The sequence below is a fragment of the Chelmon rostratus genome, chromosome 7 (assembly GCF_017976325.1).
Source record: "Chelmon rostratus isolate fCheRos1 chromosome 7, fCheRos1.pri, whole genome shotgun sequence".
Lineage (NCBI taxonomy): Eukaryota > Metazoa > Chordata > Actinopteri > Chaetodontiformes > Chaetodontidae > Chelmon > Chelmon rostratus.
The window spans coordinates 15,572,952-15,591,543 of record NC_055664.1 but is presented as its reverse complement, the minus strand read 5'-3'; the positions used below and the strand labels follow the sequence as shown (position 1 = coordinate 15,591,543).

General features: G+C 43.2%; 1 protein-coding gene across 1 annotated transcript in view; it reads left to right on the top strand.

Annotated features, from left to right (window-relative positions):
- The window catches only part of grik4 (glutamate receptor, ionotropic, kainate 4), a 144,876-nt gene extending 134,522 nt beyond the window's left edge, over positions 1-10,354 (top strand). Inside the window, exons 13-19 of the mRNA XM_041940181.1 lie at positions 3,566-3,675; positions 4,967-5,140; positions 5,621-5,786; positions 6,522-6,747; positions 8,042-8,170; positions 8,309-8,427; positions 9,965-10,354. Coding sequence (XP_041796115.1) covers positions 3,566-3,675; positions 4,967-5,140; positions 5,621-5,786; positions 6,522-6,747; positions 8,042-8,170; positions 8,309-8,427; positions 9,965-10,354 — 1,314 coding nt within the window. The remainder of the gene's footprint in view (positions 1-3,565; positions 3,676-4,966; positions 5,141-5,620; positions 5,787-6,521; positions 6,748-8,041; positions 8,171-8,308; positions 8,428-9,964) is intronic.
- Positions 10,355-18,592: the final 8,238 nt, after the last annotated feature.

Genomic DNA, 18,592 nt, shown 5'->3' with positions numbered 1-18,592 from the left:
GACTTAGCCCTCAACTGTTCAGATGAATCAAAGGTACAGTAGTGTGAGAGACAGATGTGCTGTTTCATCATTTCCTTACATCAAAAGAAACAGGAGTCAGTCAGCCTGTCCTATGGGCCACCTCCTCTCAAACAAGCATTCAGTGGTGCACTTACTGTAATGTGAACTCAGGAAGCAGTGGCAATGCAAATTTAAACCTGCATGATCTTTGTGCTGTAAACCCTGGAACACCTTTACAAAACTATTATGGCTAACATGTTAGAAAAAGGTTGCTTACAGCATTTCAACATCCAACAGACAAGGAGCAACATTAGCATTCGTTTGGATCTGTGTTTCCAGCAATCTGGTCAATTTAAGCCAATATCTGCGCTCCTTTTAGCTCTGCTTTTGGTCTCCACCCACTCCTGAGGGAAATGTCTGGCCTTCCAGCTAGTCGCTAACTTTGTCTGACCGCTGCTTGGTGCTGGGCAGGTAGTGTGCAGCAGGTTTATCAGAGCAGGAGTGGAAACGAGGCTGATAAGAGCGCTGAGAGTGAACCAAAACAATAAAGCTGCTGCAGTTAAAGCAAAACAATGAAAGGCACTAATTAATGTGTATAATCTGTTGGTTTGTCAATATGGGTGACCCTTTTCACATTACACATTGCCACTTGATCCATTGTTAATGTAAAAATATTGATTAGAGCAGCTTTACAGTCATGTGCTTTGTTGCTCCAGGTGATCATTAAAGGGAGATTAATTAGCCTGCTCGTTCTAGGACTCAGTTAACAAGACTTGAAATGTTTCCTTCCATATTTCCTGACGTTTTTCGAAAAGTGCACACAGATTTTTAACGCATTTAATACACAAATTTGTGTGAGCTCATTAGTGTGTCTCTTGCAGCCTCACTGTGGATAATTTCCCCTCCAACTCCTGAAAACATAACTTTATCCGTGAGTCTTAAAGCAGGCATATGACAGCACCAGAGTCAGGATTTCTCAGCAGCTCCTGCTGTGTTCCTGTTGTCTTTGTGATCTCTGCATCTCCCTATCTTTCACTCTGCCTCTATTTCTGATCTGCTCTTCTGCACCTCCACTTCTCCACCATCTGTTTGCATGGGAGTCTCCGCAGCTCTCTTCATCTTAGTAATAGCACCTTGGTGGGAGCTTAAGATGTGGACAAGCGGGGCAAGCAGTTAACAAAACGCTGGTTCAGCATGCACCAAACTGGACCAGCAAACAGGAGGACTCATGTCAGCACATACTGCTGTTACCCTAATAATCCCAGCGCCAACAAAAGGCAGCTTGGCAGTGATACTCACTTTACTACTGTAGTATCTCAGGACCTCTGAGACGGCCACTGTGTGTTTCACCACTCCACTGTTCTATTTCCAGGCAGCGATCATCATCATCATAAGCATTACACTCCATAGACAGACAGACACACATTAAGACTTGGCAGGCCGATTTGAATCTTGCTAAAAATGACACCGAATCTCACTCTCCTCTCCTGCTCTCTGCACCACTAATATGCAAGTGATTACAGACACATTAATGAACTTTCGCCTCTGCGCAAGTCTAAATGGGGGTTCGTTTATCATAACAAATGCCCACCAAAATAATTTCACCCTCTTGCTGCAAATTTAATTTTGGAGGGCCTCCCAAATGTATTGCTGCCCTGTTTTGGCCTGAGTGATGTCCTCTAGGAGTACCTTAATGAGGATTTTTTTGTATGAATGCGGTTTGGGATGCACAGTGCTGCCTGTTGACACACAAATAGAAGATAAGGAATGTCTACAATCCTGATTCAAAAAAAAATTGGGACGCTGTGTAAAACGTAATGAAAAACAGAATGAAATCATATAAACATGAACTGTTTACTGACAACGGTTTCACGAAGTGTTCCTGAGTCCATGTAGTAACATCCTCTATACAATCATGTGTTCACAAAGTGGTGAACCTCGCTCCATCCTAGCGTGTGAACAACTGAGCCATGATCATGATACTATCACCTGTTACCAATGAACCTGTTTACCTGTGGAATGATCCAAACAGGTGTTGCTCCTGTCCCGACTTGTTTGAAATGTGTTGATGCACCAAATTCAGAATAAGTATATATTTACAAAATCATCCAAGCTGTTTGTCTGTTTTATTTATGTTTTACACAATGTTGCAACTTTTTTCGACTTCATACGTGATTAATTGCGTTCCTCTCACAACACCACCTGGACAGTTGGTTGTTTGATCACCTCCACTGTCTTGCTGGCCCTGACAACCACCTCCATTTCATAGTCATTAACAGATGGTGTGCGTGTGTCTCCGTGTAAATGGCTAATATTCCCTTGCTGATGTTTGGTCAGCCAGGCTATACGCTAACATCCACATAAAAAATACGAGCATTCACAAACACACACACACACAAATAAGCACACATAGTCACTCTCATACTTGGCACTGGTTCATCAGTAATTGGCTTCATTTAGAGGACAATAGCTGTTGGTGCTGAATAACAAACATTAGGAATTAGCCCCTATATTCCCATTGGTCTGCAAGCTGCCAACCCTATTTCTGCCACTTTATCTCCCCTACCACTGGTTACCAGCCCTAACCGATACATAGCAGCTCATAGCCGCTTCGGCACAGCTAGCCTTTCAGTCCAAGCCAAAGCTATTAATCTCTTTTTTTCCTCCCCGAGCTGGGACACCATGCACTCCCAGCCATACAGGAAGTCAACGATAGGTCACAGACATGAATTTCTGTTAAACGTAGCTGTAATGGTTTAGATGATTATTTGACCTTTCTCTCTACACTGCATGCAACCTTGTGGAGGGCGCAAATGGTGACTGTTGCTAGTAATTATGACCTCTAGTTGGACCTCTCTACTGTAATTTCATGTGAAAGCATGCTATATACCAATTAACAGGACTTTGCTAGGAAATAGTTAGTTAATTCAGTTGTTTTCGTTTTTTTCAGTGCCAGAACCCCTGAAATAAAACCTCTTATCTGTGATGTTGTATCAATATCCAGCCCTGTGCCACTCTGTTGACAGTTCATGGGAGACTGAGTTTGTGCTTTCATACAATGTTGATTTGAATGTTTACATGCAAATGAGATTCATATAATTATAGTGCTATCAGTTTAGGACAGGAAAATCTATGTTTATCACATGGAAATCCCTTTATTTACTGTCCCAGTCACCTTTTTCATCTTTTCCAAATTACACAGGCGGCAGTAAATGTTGTTCAACACCGACCAAATTTGGCTTGCAGCACAAAGGATCAACACTGAAATTCAGCAGCATTTCTTTTTAATTAATCTTGCCGCTTACTGCACGGAGGTGATGTAAGAGACTGTGATGTTTTTCACATGCTAATTAGCTCAGCTTCACCTTTTACAGGTAAGGATTTAACCTCTCACGTCCGAGCTCCGCTAAAGCCCATGTTGCATTGGCTTGTGTGATTTGAACATGTCACATGATCTGTGCAGGGTGTAGTGATAAAATAACCCTCTACTTAACCCTGTACTATGTGTGTGTGTGTGTGTGTGTGTGTGTGTGTGTGTGTGTTCGTGTGTGTGTGTGCGTTTCAGGGCCGTAGGCCAGGCTACTTCTCCTTCCTGGATCCCTTCTCCCCTGGAGTCTGGCTTTTCATGCTTCTGGCCTACTTGGCTGTCAGCTGCGTTCTCTTTCTGGTAGCCAGGTAAGAAGCTCACCAGTGAAACAGACTCTGTACAGATGAGAGACAGAAAACACTGAGGCAAACGAAGGGGGTCGAGTACAAACAGTAAGAACACAAAAAGGTTTGTTTGGGTGTTATACGGAGGAGGAAACAGGTGTCTGTTCCCTTGCTTCTCTTCAGTCTCTCCAGTTGATCTTCCACATCATTGTGACAGAGGTTCTCCTGACAGTGGTGAGTCCTCAGCGTCATACTGACACCTGCTGGTCAGGGAGGGAACTGGCATGACTGCTGCTGCAGATTATAGTTGCTTATACAACGGAAACATTATTAAATTACATTGTATCTTATGAAGACACTCTATGTACTTATGCAACGCCATCTGGAATCTGCTTATCATTCCCCAGACAGGTAAATGTATAACCTCTCTAAAGAGACTTTATAGGTGATATACTGTAATTGCCATATGAACAACAACAATTATTATTTCTCTATATGAGTCAAAAAGAGATCCCTCACTAATGCATTTCCAATTCCATTTCCATTTCCAAAAGTGACAGAAACAAAATCCAAAGTTGAGTTTTCGGTGCAAAAAACCATTGCAAAGTTCAGCCGGGAAACTGATATGGGTGTCGACTAAAGTTGCAGTCTTTGAATTTCCTTCTTTGTGTTACTATTCCTCCACCGCTGCTCAGCAAGTAAACACAGTTTGGGGAAACATAAAGAGAGAACTGTGGAGGATACCCATTTGTTTTTTGAATGGACCTTTCATAGCCGGTGTGAACAGGAGGGATGATTAATATTTCAATGTACATTTGGGGATGGAAGTGTTGTATTAAGGCAGACCTTGTAAATGTGAAGTTGTCCTTCAAATTTCTTTTCCTTGCTTACTGTTTTCTTTGTCATTTTTTTTCATTAATGTCAGCAGATCGGAAGGAAATCATACAAAGGAAATCATTTTAAGACCATTTTTCGCACGTCACAGAGTTGTCACCTAACCTTAGCTTCATGCGGCACCATTTGAACATACCAATTACATTTCCTTCACCCCTGCTGTTAAAGTAGGCAGCACATGGGTAAAGAAAAGCAGGTCGGTTCTCTCTTCAGAGAGCCAAGGTGACTTTGCACTCACTTGACTGTTTGAGCTGTTTTGCTCCTTGTCTATCTCTGCCTTTCTTTCTCCAGTCACTCACTCTCTGTCTCCTGAGTTTTGCTCTTGTCAGAATACTTATTCCAACTTTCATTCCGGCTGTTGGTTTATGAGGCCTCCTGTGATTCTCTCTGTTGTCTAACTCCATTGTCTCGTTCTCCCTAGATTGACACCTTATGAGTGGTACAATCCGCACCCCTGTCTAAAGGGTCGCTGTAACCTGCTGATCAACCAGTACTCCCTTGGTAACAGCTTCTGGTTCCCTGTTGGAGGCTTCATGCAGCAAGGATCCACCATTGCTCCCAGAGCTCTGTCCACACGTTGTGTCAGCGGAGTGTGGTTAGTATTGACTGCAGAGACACACAAACATGAGTGAATTTGTGTGTTTTCAGCTTTCAGATCCACACATTCAGTTCTGTGCTGTTTTAATTTGATGCATATTGCTCCATCATGGAATGCATTTCATCTTTGATGTGATCTTTAAGCTTCATTCCAGATTTGCGGGACATCAGGGCCAAAGATGAGATAGTGATGGCAGTTGTGCATGTGCATACGTGAGACATTATCTGTGTATGTCTGCCTTTGCAGCTAAAACTTCACTTCCTTTCACCCAAACTGAGCATTGTCACCTTTGTCCTTACACACCCACGCATTCATCCATCCACTGAAAACCCTGCAGTGTCTTCTCCTCTCAGGTGCGCAGTTATTTTAATCCTCCCACGTTTCACCCAGACAATCTATCTTCATACACCAGCCTGTCCATTTACATAGTTTTAAAGGTGAATACATGTGTTTTCATCCCCTGACTTTCCTCCACAGGTGGGCCTTCACATTAATCATCATCTCATCCTACACCGCCAACTTGGCTGCTTTCCTAACAGTCCAGAGGATGGAGGTGCCGATAGAATCGGTAGACGACCTGGCAGATCAGACGGCGATAGAGTACGGCACCATGCACGGAGGATCCACAATGACTTTCTTCCAGGTCAGAGGTTGCACAAATCATTGCATGTGGTGGATTGTGTATACACTTAAATCACAGCCACACACATACAGCCAGACCCACCTAAGAGCCTGCAGTGATCAATGGGCCATCATTGATGTTATCCTCCTCGTCACCTCCCTGTCCATCCTGTCTCCCTCCTCTAAACACAGGTTTTATCTGTTTCCTGTCTGTTCCTCCCCACAACCAATATCCCTCTCCTCATGGAGATGGGTCACTGTCCGAGGCCCTAAGACAGGCACACACTATCCTCTTTCCCCCTCTCCAGAGTTGACCTTAGAGAGGAAGAGAGAGAAAGAGGTAGAGAGTGAGAAACAGAGTGTGTTACAGGGAGACAGTGAAGGATGATATGGAGGGAGGGAAAGAGAGACATTATCCTTCTCTTTCCTCGCACTCTCACGTCCACTGGACCTTGAATAAGTCAGGGAAGACAGGCCGAGAGAAAGTAGAGGACAGGTGGAGATGTTAAGTGAAGATTCTCTTTTTAACGCTTAAACTGCTCAAGTGGAAAAAGATTTGCCAAAGAAAAAACACTCACATTTAGCCGCAGCGCACCTTGTGGAGAATCACAGCGTTTAAATAAATCCATCAGTCAAGAAAACGAAAAAGAAAAACAAATGAAAATCTCCACCTCTGCGAAACTGGAAAAATACATATCTGCAACTGACTCTTGTTTACTGTCTACCACATTTCTCCCGGTCGCCTCCCGATCTGCAGAATTCTCGCTACCAGACCTACCAGCGTATGTGGAACTTCATGCACTCAAAGCAGCCCAGTGTGTTTGTGAAGAGCACGGAGGAAGGCATCGCCCGTGTCCTCAACTCCAACTATGCCTACTTGCTGGAGAGCACCATGAACGAGTACTACCGCCAGAGGAACTGCAACCTGACTCAGATCGGAGGACTGCTGGACACCAAGGGCTACGGCATCGGCATGCCGCTGGGTGAGTGGGGTGGAGGTGACGAGGCAAAGAACAATTAAAGTCAGGAAAGAGAAAAGGAAACTGTTAACTCACACAGGTTGGAGACCTGACGGATATCAGCTGCTGAGACAAAAGCCAGTTTACTGGAGAAGTAGAGAGGAAGTTCAGCTAAAATGAAGGCTAAAGTTGGTGATTTTGCTTAAAAACACTGTTAATTTATATTGAAGCTGAGGATACACTGTGAACGCCACTTTGGAGAGTGTAATTGAAAGCCTCAGAAAAGCCATCGGCTGCCATCATTGGGGAAAATAATGCAAAAAGTGAGAAACTTAAAGAGACTCACTGCTAGACCTTAATAGAGCGGCTGTCTCCACGGGCTGGTGGGTGAGGTGGAGAGGCGAATTTGAAATATTGTTCATGTTTGAATGTGGAACTGTTGATGTGTGAAACTCTCACCGCTCCGAAAGTGTAAACACAGGGTTTACTCACGCTTTGATCTGAGGTTGAGTCAAACTGCAGGCAGGGGGGAAAAATCACACCTAAAAGTAAACAAGATTAATTTCAATTCCTTTGATCTTTAAGAGATAGATAAGCCCAGTCTTTAGTGGATGGTGTTCCATACTGCACAGCGTGATGTGACCTGAAGAACACTGCAAAATCATAGCAAGCCCTTAATCTTATATTTGAAATCTTAATTATTTGTTGAAAGAAAGTCTTCTAATGAAGTGGCATAATTTCGCATTTACGGCTGCATGGTACGGCTCGGCTCAACCCAGCATGCTTTTGGCACCAGGCTCTTTTCTTGATTTTGTTTTCCACTGCAGCTGGTACCCCCTCAGCGTAGGAGGGATCCTTCAGCCAATCGTCATAGTGACCACACGGGGTGAATCTGCTGTGACATCATTTTCAACGTGACACAAACACACAGAAAAAATGGCCTTTCATCTGCAAACAAAAAGACGAATGTCTGCTCTCAGGCAGTTGACCATGACATGGTTTGCGGACTTCCATTATTCAAAATCAGGGTCAAGTGGATAAAGTGCTGGATGCCTGTATCGCACAAGTGACAACTGTAGTCACAGTTCTCGCTGACCTGTAAGTGGTCTGCAGTGATTTCACTCCGCCGTCTAGCATCGACTGAAATTGCTTGAGCCCAGACCGAGATGATACCAAAAGACGTGTCAGGTATTATTCACAACTTTCAGCGGTAGAAAACCCAAAAAGAGCGAGTAGGGTCAAGTCGTGCAGTGGAAACATGGCATTAGTTAAGAGATTTTGTGTGCAGCTGTGAGCTTTGCTCCTCTCTCCCCTGCAGGGTCAGTGTACCGTGATGAATTTGACCTGGCCATCCTCAAAATGCAGGAGGACAATCGTTTGGAGATCCTCAAGAGGAAGTGGTGGGATGGTGGCAAGTGTCCAAAGGAGGAGGACCACCGTGCCAAAGGTTTGTCTCCGGTTAATCCTCATCCGCTTGTTCTTCAGCTCCATTTCAGCTTGTCCTTTGTCTCCTTTAGCTGCTGCTACAAATCCCTCTTCCCACCATCCCACTCTCACTTCTCCCGCCGTGTCCTGTTGTCTCCAGGTCTGGGCATGGAGAACATCGGCGGTATCTTCGTGGTGCTGGTGTGTGGCCTGCTGGTGGCCATCTTCATGGCAGTGCTGGAATTTGTCTGGATGTTAAGGCAGACACCAGGAAATGAGGTGAGAGAGGGCTATCTAACCTGCATCTGCTTTGTCTCCCTCTCCCCTCCCTGGTATACTCCCCCTCGCGGAGCTGCTAGGCTTTCCAGCTTCCAGCTTTGACAGGAAGTGTTGCAGGCGCCTTCTTCTTCTTCCTCCTCTGGTTCCCACTTGCCTGCGTCCAGCCTATGCGACATAATCAGCACAAAACCAAAGATATACCTCACTTATACCTCACTCAGAGTACATACATAAAACAATTATTTTCTATTTCTGGCAGTAGAAGACTATATAGATATAATATCTGACATAATATTGAATGTAGTTTGATCTCATTGGTGGAGAATACGTGCTTACAGGGTTCTCTTCTTATACTCTTAAGAATAATTGTGATTGTTTTATCTTAGCCTTAATCCAATCATCCTTTACTTCAAAGATGTCTGGCATTGTGTGCACATCTTCACTCAGAAGACCGCTTAATAGCAGGCCGTCAGTACGACCAGATACAGGAAGTAAAAGGGGGGGATCGCTTTTTAAATGTAATTCCTCCTCAGAAAAAAAGCAAGTTAAGGTATTTGTCATTGTGAAAAGTTTAAAGTAGTTTACACAGATAGTGTTTGATTATTTTAATCCTAAGGACTGTGCAAATGATCAGAATGATATATATAATCAAATACATGTAGCTTCATCTGTAGTGAGGGCTAGAAAGCAATATGTGTCCAGTCTTGTGACAGAGCTCCTGCTGTATGAGGAGGAATTTTCATCAGGACAGAGGCCAGTTTAACTTTCCAGAGAATGATCAGTTCTGTCAGTGAGGGAGCTCTACTGAGCTATTCTTGAGGTGAGGATGACAGTAATGAAAGAAAAAATGGCCGAGCAGTGCATCAGAGACAGGTGTGCATGCAGATGCAGTGTTCTAATTATTTCTGCTGTGATTCCTTTAAAACTTGATAACTGTCTTTTCAAATGAACTCCGCACTGTGATTTTAAGTCAATAAACTTTCAGAATGTGAAAGTCAAAAACCAACTCATGTGATTTCTTCCTTTTGAGCAGCACAGATCGATGTTTCGCTCTAATTTGTAAACCCTGTGTGTGTGTGTGTGTGTGTGTGTGTGTGTGTGTGTGTGTGTGCGCGTGTGTGGTGTGTGTGGCTCATGTGCAGCTTGTGTGGATTGATAATTAGCCTCTCCTGTCGTGCACCTGAGCTGCAGTGTCATGTCTGTCATTGTACTTGTCTGCGTTTACATGCTGTACAGACCCAGTGGAGCACTCCACCATCAGTCCTGGAGATAAAATGTGTGTCACGTGTCTGTATGTGTCTGAAAAGTATGTTTAAAATTGCACATGTACTCCTGTGTATGTTATTTTCACTGCTGGTTATCTCTCTGTTGTTCTCACTATATAAATATAGATGAACTGTATGTTATGTGTCTGTGACGTCCGTCAGTCTGTCCTGATCCAGTCAGTCAGTCAGTGAGTCGTCTGGCCTCTCTCCCTCTCTCTCCCTCTCTTATCCCCCTCTCCCCGATCTTTTTCTCTCTGTGTGTGTGCCTGCAGCAGTCGATGTGCGAGGAGATGCTGCGGGAGCTCCAGGGGATCGTCCTGTGTCGCGACAGCCTGCAGGTGAGGCGCCGGCGGGCGGCTTCAATGATGCGGCCGCGGCCCTTACCCCTGGAGGAGCGTCGGGCGCGAGCCGCGGCCGTCAGCCTCAGCAACGGCAAGCTGTGCGGGGGCACGGGATTGCCTGAACCCCTCTCCCACAGACTGGCACAGGAGGCTGCCCTGGTTGCGAGAGGGTGCAGCCACATCCGCATTTGCCCCGAGTGCCGGCGCTTCCAGGGACTGAGGATGCGTCCTGCGGGGGCCACTGGGGCCCTCCCTTCTCCCACGCACAGTGAGGAGAGCATAGAGTGGGACAAGACCACAAATAGCAGTGAACCTGAATAACGCCCGGCAATTCCAATAGGACTGACTTTCCCAGAAGCCACCTCTCTAATTTCCAGGGATCAGAGATCACATGGTTTTTTTGATTCGGCCATTTGGAGTTTGATCTTAAAGGGCAGGACAATGCTGCGACCTTTGTTTTGCCCTACAGGCAACAGCCAGTAGTCAGTTTTGGAATCTCCTTGGGTGAATTTTCTCCTTGGTCATAGGAGAAACTGATGAGTCTGTCTCGTTGTGGTCTGTCCCTGTTGGCCCTTTGTACCGTTTGAAACAGGACAGACAAAAACAGCTACGGGGCATTTGTACTATGCAGTATTTTCAGTCATTTATCATTGTGCTGGTTTTTTTTCTTTTTAAATTATTTCTGTCCTCTGTTGGATTATCAGTACTGAATATTGTTATTCTATCGTTCTTTAAAAAAAAACTTTAAACAAGTTCCTTTTTTATCTGACAATTTACTGTATGAACGTATATTGCCTCTGAAGAGCTGCAAAGACGAACAGACTAATGCAAGGTCACCCTTCAAATCCTTTTACTTTGAAAGTGCCAAAAACCATAAGTATTATCTTGTGGCTGAAGAAAGCACCACAGCCTTGAGAAGACAACAAACTCAACTGAACCTAAACAAACAGAGACATACAGACACATGGACTTCTTTTATAGTAGTGATATTCTATTAAAAAATGTTTTAACTGTTGGTATCTCTGAAAGACAGCGATGCATGTCCGGAGGTGTTTGCAGGTGCTCACTGAATGATTAATGGCTAAAGTGGAGGCCAAAAGAATGATTTCCTGTTTTGAAGGTCTGCTAAAAAACACGATGGCTCCATCTGTTCTGTATCTTTGACACCATGACACATTTATTGTCTCATCACCTGTTCGCTTCATGATCTCTCACTTAAAAATACACACACAGTATATGTACGGGGGGTTTTGTCCAGCTCACATATTTGAGAAAGATTCAGGTTTGGGGTCCAGCCAGTGAAACCGAATGAAACCCAGCATATATCAGAACCAACCAAAAGTCCCTGGTAAAGAAGGGCTTTTATATCACCAGCTGACTTGAGTTCTTTGAAATGTCAAGGCAGTTAAACTTTTATTGAATGTGATGTTTTACACACTGCTTTTGAAGCGTGTTACAGCTCAGATCAGCCGAGATGCTCCCTGACATTTTCATACTCTTGTTTTCAAAAAACAAAATAGAAGGTATTAATCAGAGAGGGATTTCTTATGCACGTAAAGAACGTAACTGAAAGGGTATTCAGTCAGCTGCTTTCAGAGGTGGTAAAATCATGTTGACTCACTCACAGTTTTGGTTGCCTTTATATTGCATTGTATCATAACACACCACCAGAACTGAAACAAGGAGAACAGACCACCTGCAACACAATCCTTAGCTTGCTTTCTGCATAGACTGTGACGCGTAGTGTTTTCCCACTGAACCGACTGCTCTGGGGGTGTTATGGGGCTGATGCACAGTGGGAAACAGCGGTCATCCACCTGTCTACACTGCTCCTTGTTTATCTCTGATGTGTCCATCATTTTAAATCTGCCCATCAGGTTCAATCGCCATCCCTCCAAACCACACCACCAACTCGACACAGCTTGAAGTGTCTCTCTTGTACTCTCATTGGCCATGTTCACTTTCTATCTTCGTCATTTTTGACCTGCAGGTTGTCCCGGATAGAAGCTGTCTGTATACGTTCTTTTAAAGTAGACACCGGGAAAAGGAGTGACTGTTACATCGAGGTGTCTGATCTGTTGATCATTCACCATGGTTTTTTTTGTTTGTTTTTTTTTGCTTTACTGTATATAGGTCAGACCTCTTCTTCACTTGTCACAAAATCAAAATATATTGCAGTACCTACACACGAATAAAAACACACAAATACACTCACCAAAAAATCTAAACAAAACGAGGCAGCAGCATCTCTCTTTGACACATGAAGAAGCCAACATACATCTCAGCAAGTTCACGAAAGACAGAAGAAACCAGTAACAATCAAAAAAACGAGGGTGAAAATCCATAGAAGTGAGGCGGCTACAAAGAACTGCTGTTGAAAAGAGTACAAAACAGCAGACAATAAGTTAACCCGAGAGCAACATCTGCCAAACAATTCAGCATCCCCAACAATGTTGAAGCAGATTATTTTTTCCAAATACGAAAGAAAAGCTACCCAAAACTTAACCCACAGTTTTGCCTCCCAGGTACCATTTCTCCAATGGTAAATATTGTGATAAATGCTGGAGGAATAACCTAAATATTATATATAACAAAATACATTTCTTCTCAAAGTAATGAGAATCATCATGCTGCATTTTCTGTGACCATTCGCCGTGTTTTACTATATTCACATTGATGCACAATCATGATCTCAGACGCATCAGTCACCTTGTTGTTGAATCATTCCATCGTCTGTTTCATCATTTCATGTGCACACTAACGTCTCCCACATGTGACTTCACCCACACTGCCTCTATATCTTTTGAAGCACCTGTTATGAACGGCCACGGCTGGTTTGCTGTTCCAGAAGCTGGTGAACGTGTGACACTGTGGTGGATCAACCTGCTGATAGACCTGGAGTGAGCTGCAGCATTAACACAGTTGTGCTAATCCAGAGTTTTCAGTGAGCCGATGTTTCTGAACATTTGGGTGACTGGAATCACAAATGAGTGGAAATTCTATTCGAGGGGGCTTTTTTTTTTTTCTCCCACTTTCTCGATGCCAGTTGCTGAAAAAAGTGTTTCAGGCGGCATTTCAACTCAGGTCTGCAGTGAGTGTGAAATCCCACAAGAACGCGCCAGCGTTTGAAACAGCATTGAATCTGCTTGATTCTGCATAGAAATGAATGGGAGTCGCAGAGGCTTTATGTTATCATCTGCTGAAGCGCCAGTAGTGCCGATGCACCTAATCCTCAAGTAATGAACTATTATTGTCCTGCAGAGGGTGTGTAAATACAGTATGATCCACTGGGTTCCTCAGTAATGGTCCAAAGTGTTGTAGTCATTTGAGGCTGAGTATGTTAATAGACCAGAGAGATGCAGACCTACATGTGTATAGTGTTTATATGGACACATTATGCCATTTAGACACATATGGACACAGATTGTGAGCATAATGGTGAAAAAGAACTCCTCACAGACAGTTCATGTTAACTTTCTATATTTCTTTATATAATAACTTGTTAGAGGCAAATTGTCGAGCAAATAGCAAAGAAGAAGAAAAAAAAACACATTTCATTACCAGTTTTATAAAAGAAGTTTCTATCCATTTGCTGAATGTCACTGAGAAACTCGTGAGAGTAAAGAAGGCTCTCGCTGCACCCGATGCTAACTTCTTAAACACTAAAAAACATTTACAGGGGTGCTAAATCAAGCGTAGTTGGAATGAGATTGGCAATTACCTTGAAGGCACGAGGAGCAGTTGAGTAGGAATTAAAACAAATCCCACTGAAACACTGGACGACCCTCGCTGGGAGACCACTGAGAGAGGTGGCAGGGTTTGGCTGCTATATTTTATATGCTTTATTTTCCTATGTTGACATTTTTATTCCATTATAAATACATTTCTTAAAACAAGCTCCGCTCCGTGGGGTTCTGGTTTTGTCTCTTCTTTGCTCTGATGTATTTGACCTTCTGAGCTGCTCAGATCTGTCGTGCTAAATAGCGTCTGAGTGCACTTTGTCTTTCAAGTTTTTTTTATTATTCGCCGGGAGAAATATTCAGATGGTGCACCTGTTTTGTTGTGACATATGCGCATGCTGAGAGGCATAATGAGGATGTATGGCTTTCTGGCTGAGTAAACATGACGATTGCTGAGCAAACCAGAAGGAGCTGATGCATCTACCTCTCGTTCCTCTCCCATAACTGAATTAACGTCTGCACTCTTGTGAATCAGTTCAACAGCTGAGAATTTGCGTGGGTGGGAAGTCTTAACGGAGGCTAATGAGTTTAACAACTCACTCATGTGCAATATACGCATCCACTCACCCGTAGTCCATATATCACTGTGATTTTACACTGGATATTTCTCTCTCTTCAGGGTAGCGCAACACGACACCCTGCGTCTGATTTACGTTTTAATTCAGTCTGCCTCTCTCCCTCTCTCTCCTCTCTGAGTGCCTGCCTCACAATCTCTCCACTGCAGCATTAGAGATGACAAGTTTTGTCACCAGCCCGCATGTCACGGTGCATATCAGCAGCACACACACCCACACCCACATAACTCTTACAAGAGCAACACGCGCGCGTAAACACTCGCCGCCACCTGTATGTCAATGCTGTGTCAAAATTTATTTCATCGTGCTCCTGCTTCCCTTTCTGCCTCTGGTGCTCCAGGTCCATAAATCCAGTGCACCTCTACCCACCGCTGCCTAGCTGCTGTTGGATTTATGGAGCCGATGATGAGCAATGAGTGCCTGCAGAGGTGTGTGAAAGTCTACGTCAGTCCTCATGCTTACCCAGTTGTAGCACATAGCAATACCAATCCCCCTGTAGTCGATTGTTATTCTGCAAGGATTTAGGAGCTACAGCGTGCTGAGTCTGAGGCATTTTGCCACGCTAACAGCTCACATCCCATATACTTGAAGAGAGATTTTCTTATCAGCCCATTCCATGTCAATAAATTGGGCTTTTTTTTTTTTGCCGTTTCTCTCACATGAATTTCAGATTTTTTTGCGTCCGGTTCCAGGAAGCCAAAACATTAAAGCTGGGATATCTAAAAATGTTTAGAATATTGTGGGTCTGTAACTGCATTCAGTATTTCATTGCTTTCTAAAAGCAATTGTTAAATCTATTCCCACTGCCAAGATTGCATCCCTTTGCCAGACAATGGCTTTCTCTGCTCCAGTGGCAGATTTCCCAAGGTTAACAGCATGCATGTATACATCCGCCCCTTAACAGCCATTAATGAGCACTGGACCTAAGAACACCACCTGAAAGAAATAACAGGCTATCAGTGGAAACTACCTATTCACAGCGAGACTGGTGCACATTTTTAAGTGAGAGCTTTCCTATTGATTTGCTGGCAATTAATTGCGAAAATGTTTGTTGTTGTTGTCGTGTGCTCAAAGCAAAGGATTTCAGAGTGCAAGAATTCTCTCCAAGGTGAGATGCTGTCAAGGCTGTTATACAGCCTTTTGTTTGCTGACAGTTGTTGTTGAACATATTGACCAAAACATCTTGGCATTGTTTGTCTTTCAGAGAAATAAAATGGAGCTTCATTTACTTTGTGTTTCGTTCCCTCGCTATTCATTCCTGCCTTGATCGATGGCTCACAGAGGGGGAAGCATTGATTACTTGGTTGCGTGTGTGTGGTGGGGTTTAGAGTGAGTGTGTGTGTGTGTGCGTGTGTGGGTGTATTTGTATGTGATCTCTCTCGTGCACTTGCCTCCATGGGAAATCATAGTGTGGGCATCTTGATTCATCGGCTGGAGGCCATCTTGTTGCATCATTACCCAAGCGTTCAACAAAGATTGGAGAGAGCCAAGTCAAATTCCAGTGGAAGTGCAGCAGCCACCGCTCATTGTCAGGTATTCATCAGAAAAATGAAAGCAGCCTTTAGAGCGTCAATCAGTCAGCTGGGTTTGAGGCATAATAAATCCACTTCTTCAGTAGATAAAACAGTCACAGAACTCAGCTGTGTCCAATGTTGGTAAAAGTCTTTGTTGACCTTGGATTAAAGTTCCAAAGATTGAAGTACCCATCAGCCACTTTCCATAATGCCTCCACTCTCAGCATCATTTATCTCTGAGCACATGCATCAATGACAGCAGCCAAGCATTAGCAGGGTTCAGATTAGAATCACTTCATTCATCTCGAATGGCGTCTCATTTATTTTACGGCCTGCTAGCTGTGTGAGGGAAGACGTTGGGTTAAGATACACACACATTCACATTAACTAGTTGCTCATTAATATTCATATTGGTGGCATACTGGCTCATTATCAGTCACTATAAAGCACTTATTAATGTCTTTAGGGCTATTAAGGGTGAGGCTATTCAGATCATAATTCATGTACAATAACTTGCGTACTTAGTATCAATAAGCAGTAATTAGGAAGTTATTGAGGGAAAACTCTTAATGGACTAGTAGTTGTAGAATATGGTCATGCAGAATAAAGCATTAATAAATGTTTTATAATGGCTCATATAGAGCCAATATGCTGTTATTATGCATGCTAATAAGCAACTAGTTAATGGTGAATATGTGTAACTTAATATAAAGTGTTACCATGTGATTTACTCCATTTTACTGACAGCTGTAGTCACATACATATGTAACATACAAACATAATAAGCTTAGAAATTGTTGATGGTTAAAGCACAAACAGGCAGTGCCTAGTTGGAGCCCCTTGTAACATTTTTGTGTGAGTTTTTGTGTTGTTAGCACTTCCACCAAAAAGACACACTTTCCCATAACTCCTCAGATGGTTTCATTCAAATGACTGTTGCAGACCCAAAGAGGTAAAGTTACGCAATATTTCACAAGAAAAGCAAAAATTAGAGAAAGTCAGGAATATAATTAGAAAATTTGAGTTGCAGGACTTTATTTTTCCTGTCTTTTCTCTATCATGTCACGACCCCTCAGATTTATCCTGTGACCCTTTGGAGGGGGCCTGAACCCTGGGTAGGAATCCACTGGACTAAAATACCTTTATATATACATTACTGGTCAAAACTAACTCCACCTCAACCAGCTGCAATAACATGCTACATATGCACTGATGCATCAGTGACAGTGTAAAATATATCAGTCACAGTGGGCATTTTTCTGCAGAACAATTACTTTTTACTTTTAATACTCAGAATACATTTGGCTGATAATACTTATGTACTTTACTTCTTTAGACTGAATGCAGGACTTTTGAAATGGAGCATTTGATCTTGGTGCACTGTCACTTTTACGTAAGTACTTCTACCACTGACTACTGTGGAGCATTTATAGAGTAGCATTTCCACAAGGGGAACATTACTATAAGGCACAGTTTTGGGGTTTTTTTTGGTATTCCCCCCCTAACAGGTGCATGATGCTCATCTCATTTTGAACAGTGGGACGATGGCAGTCAACTCCATTAAACCCTAAACAAACAGGAACACACACTCTTTGATGGCAGCTGCTCCTTGTGGTTCGAGGAGAAAATATTGGCTTTCAGATAAAGGCCTCTTGAGTTCCTGTGTTAATTGGTCGTTAGAACACAGAATTATCTTAATCCCCGACTAAATGATTCATTACCCCACAAATGAGAGGCTAAAAAAATTGCACTGGGCCATGAAAAAGGCGCACAAATGACAGCCCTGGAAATAAAATCTGTTTATCTGGCTCCCCGCAGGGGAAGTCGGTTTTTATCGATGCTGCCCAGCTAAATCATATTTCCTGCATCATTAACTGTTATTTTGCCTTTTTCTTGTTATTGTCAATCGCTAGCCCACCACATATTGAACATTACTTTTTGTTCACTTTTTATACTGTCATCTCTCATGATTGCTGTTTTGTCGAAGATGTGGGCTGAATGAAAAACACTGCAGTCTAGCTATATTATAGTGTAGCAGTGGTGGTGACGTAGTCTCCTCTGACTGTGGTTCATGTGGCCGGTTTCATCTTACGCTTTCTTGCCTGTTACCACATTTGGCCTCTGGTCCACTGACTCAGCATAAAACAGCTTGAAAATTGTATCTACACTGCCATCTTTGCTCAGACGCCCACCTGTTGTAAGATCATGATAGTCTTTACTGTTGTTTGTGTACAGTGCAGTATACTCTCACCCAGTATTATACATGGTAGAGTAGTCCTCACATACTTTTACTTGACTTAAGGAATATTATGTCTCAAAAAGAACAAAGCATACCATGTATTTATACATATAAGATACAGAAAACACAGGTCTCTGGACGTCTAAAATATTCTGGCCACCATCTCCCCAACCATAAACAGTCATTTGCTACATCTAGTGGGCATTACACAACATTACAGACACTACGGGGTGAACTGCTGAATGCACGCATAGATAACTCAGCCTGTTTTGTACTCTGGTGATAAAATAATCTATAATAGCAACATCCATCTGTGCATTGGGCGCACTAAATAATGAGCTGCAAATTGGAGCTGTTGCAGACGTCACTTTCATTTGAGCCAAACACGGATGCAACAGTCTGATCCAGTAGAAGCAAGTCGAAGATACAAAATGAAACAAACGTGTCTCACTGAGAGGAGCAGCTGCTTGCGTTTGTAAGGTGCCTGATTT